The sequence below is a fragment of the Chinchilla lanigera genome, unplaced genomic scaffold, assembly GCF_000276665.1.
Source record: "Chinchilla lanigera isolate Chin_1 unplaced genomic scaffold, ChiLan1.0 scaffold00059, whole genome shotgun sequence".
Taxonomy (NCBI): Eukaryota; Metazoa; Chordata; class Mammalia; order Rodentia; family Chinchillidae; genus Chinchilla; species Chinchilla lanigera.
Genome location: NW_004955460.1, coordinates 14086830 through 14094918, shown reverse-complemented (window position 1 = coordinate 14094918; position 8089 = coordinate 14086830). Strand labels below are relative to the sequence as shown.

The following is an 8089-nucleotide window of genomic DNA, read 5'->3' as shown; positions in this document are numbered from 1 at the left end:
GCAAGATATAAAACTACAGATTGAAGCAGCTCAGCAAACTTGGAATAAGCACAAAGAAATCCAGGCCCAGGCACATCACAGTTAAACTACTAAGAGCTAAGATAAAGGAAAACATCTTGAGAGCAGCTGGAGAGAACAGATACTATTTAAAGGGCGATAACCATCAAAGTGACTGCAGATTTCTCATCAGAAACTATGAAGGCCAGAAAGAAGCAACACCTTTTTCTAAGGTGGGTGCTGCTGGGGATGGAGCTCAGGGAAGGCAGGTACAGCGGTACCTTGATTCATGAACTTAATTTGTTCCACAATTCTGGAAAAGATGGCCACATTGTGTTTGTGCAGGCATGATAGCCCCAGTTGTGCGGTCACCTGATACAGAGTTTGCAAACCAAGTGTTCGTGAACGGAGGTATCACTGTGCTCTACTGCCCTCCCAGCTAGAAGTGATCTCCTTGCTGAAAGAAAAGAATCACCAACACAGAACTCTCATATTTAGAGAAAATATTCTTGGGGAGTAAGTGTGACACGGAGAAAAAAGAGAATTTGCTGCAAATAGATTTGGAGGGAAAAATAAAGAGAGAGAGAAAAGCTCAACCAGCTTCAGTTAGAAGGTCAGTGTCACCAGATATAAACCTGGAACATCAAATGAACAAGAACAATGGGAGTGGTAACTATCTGGATAAATATAAAACTGTTTCCTCTTGAGTTTCATAAAATATGCTTGATGACTGAAAGTAAAACTCACTGCACGATCTGATCGGGTTTTCAATGGGTCTGTATGTCACACCATCAAGATGGGGAAGGGAGGCCTGTGCGGTAGCCAGGTCTCCCCCTTCCATCCTAGATGGTGAAATACTGAGGCCAAGCAGATGGTGCGTATGCTGAAATCCTTAGAACAACCGCTACCCAAACTAATACAAACAAGCTATACAGTAAAAGCAGTAGGTAAATTAAAATGTAATACTAACAATGTTCAATTACTCAAATGAAGGAGAGAGGAAGAAGTAGGAGAAGAGAAAATATTGCACCTAAATTCAAATATACTAATGTATTTTTTGGTACCTGGAACCGAACTCAGGATTTTGCACTTGCCAGGCAGGTGCTGTGCCGCTAAGCTATATCCCTGGCCCAACATACTGGTACTTCCATGAAATGTAAATGGTCTAAATATACTGTTCAAGACAGACTTCCAGAATACATTTTATAAACAACCCTTGCCCACGCTCTCTTGGTGAGTGGGCGGGTGGACAGAAGGAAAGGCTTATCAATGAGCCTAAGTTTCAGTTAGGTAAGAGTACAAATTCTATTGCACAGCAGGGCGACCACAGATAGTATGCATTTCTAAAAGCTAGAAGAGATGGTCTTGAATGTTTCCCCATCCAGAAATGATAAATGTTTGAGGAGATAAATATTTACCTTGATTTAAACATTATACAGTGTATACATACAACAATACATCACATGGTACACCCAAATATGCACAATTAAAAAATAAATTTAAATAAACACCCAACTATATAATAAACTCATATCAAATATAATGACAGAGGTAGATTAGAAGTGCAAAGATGAAAAAGATATGACACACAAATACTAATCAAAAGCTAGGGCAACCACATGCATATCAGAAACAGGAATAAAGGACATTATATAATAATAAAATGGTCCATTCACCAGGAAGGTGATCATCCTGAATGTATTGTACCTCACAGGGCTGCAAAACACATACAGCAACAGCGAAAAGAGAAATGGACAAATCTACAATTGCAGCTGGAGACTTCCACACTCTCCTTCCAGTAACAGGTACGGACAGAAACACCAGCGACAAGAGAACTGAGCAATACTCCCAACAATGTAATTTGGACGTTTATAGAAAAATAATCTACCCCCCCCCAAGGAAAATAAAGTCTTTCATGTGCACACGGGGCATCTACCAAGACAGACCATAGGCAGGCTCTAAAACAAACCTTCACACATCTCAAAGAACTGAAACCACACAAAATATATTCTCTGACCATAATGGAATCAATCAGACTAAAAGTCAGTAACAGAAAAATACAAGAAAGTCTCCAAACCTTGCATATGAAACAACAGACTCAGAAATAATCCACGAGTTGAAGAGCAAATTTTAAGCAAAACTAGGAAAAACTCTGAGCTAGACAAAAAGGAAAATACAGTATCAATATATTCAGATGTGTGAAATGTTAAGAAAACACGTAACAGGGGCTGGGGATTTAGCTCAGCGGCAAAGCGCATGCCTGGCAAGCGCAAGGTCGTGAGTTCGGTTCCCGGTACCGGAGAAAAACCAAAAACCAAAAAAAACCAAAAAAAAAAAAACAAAACAAAAAAAAAAGAAAACACGTAACAGGAATTTATAGAATTAAATGCTAATACTATAAAAGAAGAAAGGTCTCATATCCCAAATTTTTACCTTAAGAATCTAGAAAAGGAAAAGCAAAATAAATCCAAGAAGAAGGGAAGAAATAATAGAAATAAAGCAGAAGGGAAGAAATAACAGAAATAAAGCAAAAATCAATGAAACTGACAAAAAAAATTTTAAAGGCCCATGAATGCAAAAGCAATTATTTGGAGAGATAGCAAGTCTAAATCATCTCTTTCAGAAGCTATAGGAGGAGGAAACGCTGCCCAACTCATTTTATGAGGCCAGCATTGCCCTGATAGCAAAACCAGACAGTGCCAAGAACAAGTAACAACAAAAAAAGACAAACTCAGGTAGAGCCCCAAATGTTCGTCTCTCAAACCCTGCACTTCCATCCTGCCTCGGCCCTCTTTCCCTGCTGCTCCCGGTGGGCATGACCCTTACTCCTGCAGCTCCCTCGGCACAGAGCTTCTCAGGGCAGGTGTGGGTGAGAAGCACCGGGGACGGGCGGAAGCAAGGCAGCCGCTGGCCCCTCTGAGGTTCAGATCTGCTGAGCACCGGAAGCCACTTTTCTTCCTTTAACCACACCCGCTGCCCACCCTCCCAGCACACAAGCTGTATTCAAATATGGAGGTTTACGGATTTTTCTGAGAAGCATCGTAAGAACAAAGTGAATGGGGCACAGTGGAACAAAAGTGCATAAGGCACTGTGCAGCAGAGAGGAAGATGAAAACAGCTGGGCAGAGCAGCCCATGTCTGTACGCCCACCTACTCTCGAGGCTGAGGCAGGAAGATCACAAATTCAAGCCCAGCCTCCACAATTTAAAACCTGTTTAAAAATAACAGATTTTTTAAAAAAGGGCTGGAAATGTAAGCTCAGTGTGAATCAATCTCTAGTATAGCAATCTCTAGTATAGCAAAAAAAAAAAAAAAAAAAAAAAAAAAAAAAAAAAAAAAAAAAAAAAAAAAAAAAAAAAAAGGAGATCCAGAAAACCATCCAGGTGTCCTGCCCTTAATTTGAGTTCCCTGTAAGAACTATGAATTATATTTCTGCCTAATCTTGGAAATGTAACCAACCCCAAGTTACTTTGTACAGTCACCATCTTGTCTCAAAATGGCAATAAAAAACAGACTATACTACACAGGGTTAAACTCTCTAACACAGATATAGACATCAAATAATCTTGAGGTAACATATACCTGGTCAAACAGGTAGACTGTGACGTCATCGAAAAAAGTGACTGCCTTCTTTTCCTTCTTCCAGTCTTCAGGCAGCTGACTGATGGCCACAGTTGCGGCTGCTGCCGGCTTCAGCAGGCTCCGCAAGTGCCGGCTGTCCTCGTCGTTGCTGAGGATCACGGGCACAGGATGCTCTGTGTCGTCTTCCGACTCAGAGCTGAGGCTGTGCAGGTTGAAGGCCCTCAGGTCGTCGTCGGAGTCGTCGCTGTTTTCATCCTCCTCATCAGCATCCATTCCGTCCTCGGAGAGGTCGAGCATCCCGGACACGCTGAGTTTGCCCAGGTATTTCCCTTCGATGTCTGGCTCCTTCAGTTTGGGGCCCTCGGCGTGGCTGGGGAAGGACTTGTCCACGGCAGAGTTTGTGTATGCAAGGAGTTCATTAGTGTTGGTTCCCGTCGAGGTGAGGATGCAGTGATGATCTTCCTGTGCCTCAAAGTCATCGCCACTACTCAGTTCTGAATTCAGCAAACTTAAGGGGCTGCTGGCCTCATCTTCCACAGGATGTGTCTGTTTGGAAACATCAGCCTGTGCTAGCTCCAACACTTCTCCCAACTGCAGGTTGCCAGGATTCTGCAGAACAGACGGACAACTTTGATCTGGTTGGCTTTTCTGGGCTTCCAGGCAGCTGTCTTTGGCACCTGGGCTTTGCTCTGGGATGACTGGCTCGGACAGCGCCTCGCCCCTTATCAGCACCAAGGCTGAGGTGGAGGCTCCTGGGATCTCCTCGGACTTTTTATCTGGCTCCGAGTCATTGTCTGAGAAGTACGCAGAGTCTCGATATGAGCTCTGGGAGCCCGGGGCAAAGGTCTGTGAGGCGCCTTCTGCCCCTCTGTGGCCATCGCCTGCATCTGAGACGACGATGACTGGGTTGGGGAGCAAACTGCTATGCCCAGGGTCTCCGGCAGCAGCTGGGTCTGAATCTGAGGTGCCCTCAGGGGCAGGGTGCAGAGTCCACTCAGGAGACTCCAAGTTCTCCGTTTCATAGCCACTGTCTGCTGGCTTATCAGGGGGCACGAGCTTCTGAGGGGTGCGGGAGCCTAAGGACTCTAGTAAAGCTTCGTGGACGTCCACAGAATCCAGGGAGTCTGGGGTCTCCACAGATTGCTCAGAGGTTGGGATGGCTGTGGATAAGCTGTCTTCCAGGAGGCTGTCCTGGCTGGTGGAATCTGAGGAAAGTGCAGACGCCAAGCCTGTGTCTTTGGTGGCATCCTTAGAATTGAGCTGATTTAAAGTCTCCACGGCTTCTAAGTTTTTCTCCTGGAAACTGCCACCATGCTGGTCTTCTGAAAAGGGCTGACTCTGTAAGTCCTGTCTGGGTTCTGGAAGACTGTCCCGTATACTGGCCTGACTGGCAAGAATACCATCCACAAGGGCAGCGTCCCTTTTTGTTAGTCTTAAGGCCTCCTCATTTTGGCAAGTCCTGTCAGGGGGCCCACTGTCCATGCTGGGGGTGCTGGCATTGGTGGAGGGAATTTCAGTGGGGGTGGGCATAGAGTCTGGGTGAGGGTCCTGGCAGGGACAGTGCTCAGGGACACTGCAGTCCAAACCTGTGGGCTTGCCTTCTCCTGGCTTCGGAAGTGAATCTGAGGGGCCACCAGGAGATGTTTCTTTTGCTGGGAGAGAGGTAGGAGGTACCTGTGCTTCCGGGGAAGATGGAACTGAGGTGCTCTGAGTCGCACCCTTGAGTGTGACACCTGCATCTTCACCCCTGGTGCTTGTGTTCTCCTGTGACACAGCAGAGCAGGGTGCATCTTCAGCAAAGTTAAGCTCACTGTCTAGAGAGTTTCTATGTGATGTTTCCAACAGGGCTTCAGTAAAACCAGCATTCTTAAGTTCTGTGTGAAGATCATTTATAAGTTCCTTGCTAGACAGCGAGCCTTTGAGTAAGTTTTTCTCTTGAAGAAACAGGAAGTTTTCTGACAATTCTTGAACACTCAATGGATCAAAGTGATCTTGGTGCAAAAGGTTTTCTGATAAACACAAAGGCTCATGATCAAAAAGCTTACAGGGCTTTTCTTTGTCAGAGCGGCAACTTATTCCTGACTTTCTGGAGTCCTCCAAACTTGAACCTACAGTGGTTGGCTTAAAGTCGGCTGGAACGCCATTGAGTTCCATTAAGTTGAATATTTTTTGGTGGCTGGGCAAATCCTCAGCTTTCTCAAGATCATTGAATATATTGTTGAAAGGGCTCTCAGGGCCACTGGTAACATGTAAGTCCTCGGCTAAGCTAGAATCTTTAGGGTCTGTACTGCTTTGGAAGAAATCCTCATCTGTACTAGATTCCTCAAAGTCAAGGTTCCTGAGGGCTGTGAACTGCGATGCCTCAGCTCCTGCCTTGTCTGGGTTATCCATTTCCGTCGTGAGTACTGCGGGTGGGTAATCAAGCTCCAAGTTGCTGCCGCTTTTTTCTTCTAATTGGATGTAATAGTCGCTTCCAACAGAAAGGTTGTGAGCATCAAACACAGGAACCACCCCAGGGGCCCTAAGCGGGACCTCCTGGCCACTGTCATCTTGTTTTCCGGGCCCGGGATCGGAAAGGGAGCTCTCAAACACTTCGACAGGAAAGAAGATGCTGGAGTAGGACAAGGCTTCATCTGGGTGGCCCCGGCTGCGCTCATCGAAATGATCGTGCTTGGCGGCCTCCCACACATACTCGAAGCTCAGCCCCTGGCTTGTTTCGGTCACTGTGAGGACCTCCTCCATCTCTCGACCCAGCCGATCTCTCGTAAAGTGGTCGAGGATTGGGAACGCTGCATTGCTTGAGGTGTCTCTGCTGTTGGTGTTTGGCTTGAGAGCGTTCCACTGTTGCTCAAAGTCGACTTCCGGGTCCCGCTGGCTCTGCATCCGCAGGTAAGTCAGCAGTCTGTGCACGTCCTCGGCTGCTGGCCGCTTGTCTGGTGACCGCCAACAGAACTGGAGAACTTCGTACCTGGGTGGCACAGGAAAGGCAGTTAGCGAAACAATACTAAATTATTTCAAAATAAGAAAAGCCCTTCAAGGACCCTGACAGCCAACTCAACACCCTCAAATGTTTCTATATCTCACTGCGAACCACCATAAGGAGCTCTGTTCCTGGGGAGATCATGGTGCAAGAAGTATTTGGGCCATTCATTTTTTCTTTTTGTTGTTTTCTTTTTGAGACGGGGTCTTGCTATGTAGTTCAGGCTGGCCTTGAACTATGTAGCCCAGGCTGGCCTCAAACTCACTGCAATCCTCCTGCCTCAGCCTCCCAAGTGCTGGGATTACAGGCATGCGCCACCATGCCCAGCTTGGCCCATTCATTGTTATTGTTTTCAGGACATTCCAAGGTATTTAGCTGCAATTCATTTGCTACGTTATTTGTTCTTCTGGTGATTATGCAATGACTCAGCCAATGAATTCATAAACAGGTCTACCATTCTCTCTTAACACACGCACTATCTCATGCTTTTTAATTTACTCATTCTATTTTGTGAGAATTCGTATGGACAAATGTTCTTGTAGCTGATCTCTACACCCCTAATAATAATAGTTTCTGTGGCTTGTGGCTTCCTGCGATCAGGTAATAGCTGGAGAGAAAAAGTGGATCTCTGTTATAGCTTGTATCTAGATGTCCCACAAAGCTTCACACACTCATATGGGGGGCTTTTTGGAGATGGCTGGATCGTGGGTATGTGATGCTGGATTAGGGTGTTCTATTCTGGGATTAAGGCTGTGTGATAACTAAATTGGTTTAGCATAGACCTGGGAATAGAAACGGGAAGGCCCACCCTGAGTGTGGGTGGCACCACCCAAAAGGCTTGTAGCCTGGATGGGTAAAAAGGCAAGGGAAGCCTGCTGCTTTGCTGCCTCTTGCCTGCTTTGCTATGGATTGTTTCTTCTCTGCAAGGCCCCTCTGCTGTGCCACGCTGCCTTAGAATCAGCAGACTATGCACTGAAACCTCCACAAACTGTACGCTACAATAAACCTTTCCTCCCTTCACTTTGAATGGTAGGTATTATGTCTCAGCCATGAGACCAGTAACCAAGACAGTCTCTGCAGGGCTGGATGACTATGTCCAAAATCTTAAACTGTACCCACAAGCAGAAGCGAAGACAAAGACAAGGTCACAGCAGTGCATTTACAGATTATGTATGTTGAGTCGTTCTGGGTGAGACAACTTTAGCAACCCAGGGAGCTGAGCAGCACCTGAAAACAGGGTGCTGCCAGCTGGGCAGTGGGGGTACAGGCAGCAGTTGGAAGGGAGGCAAAGCTGATCCTAACTGGGAATATAGCAAGAAACAGTCCAAAGACTTGCATAAAAAGTAAATTTGTTTTGCAAGTGTCAATATACACTATGCAAATTAGTTCCCATTGCCAATTTGAACACTATCATTTTTATGCTATCCAAGTTCTCACACATGAGTCATTGCTTATATAAATAACCTTGTTTTAAAACAATTCCGTAACAGAAAACTCCCTTACTACTAGTTTTTCTAATTCAACATTTTT

At 45.5% G+C, this 8089-nt stretch overlaps 1 protein-coding gene across 2 annotated transcripts in view; it reads right to left on the bottom strand.

Annotated features, from left to right (window-relative positions):
- Positions 1 to 8089, bottom strand: part of Lmtk2 (lemur tyrosine kinase 2) — an 89923-nt gene that overhangs the window by 7051 nt on the left and 74783 nt on the right. For both annotated transcript variants that reach the window (XM_005397908.2, XM_005397909.2), the window contains exon 11: positions 3580 to 6547. In XM_005397908.2, the coding sequence (XP_005397965.1) occupies positions 3580 to 6547 (2968 nt within the window). The remainder of the gene's footprint in view (positions 1 to 3579; positions 6548 to 8089) is intronic.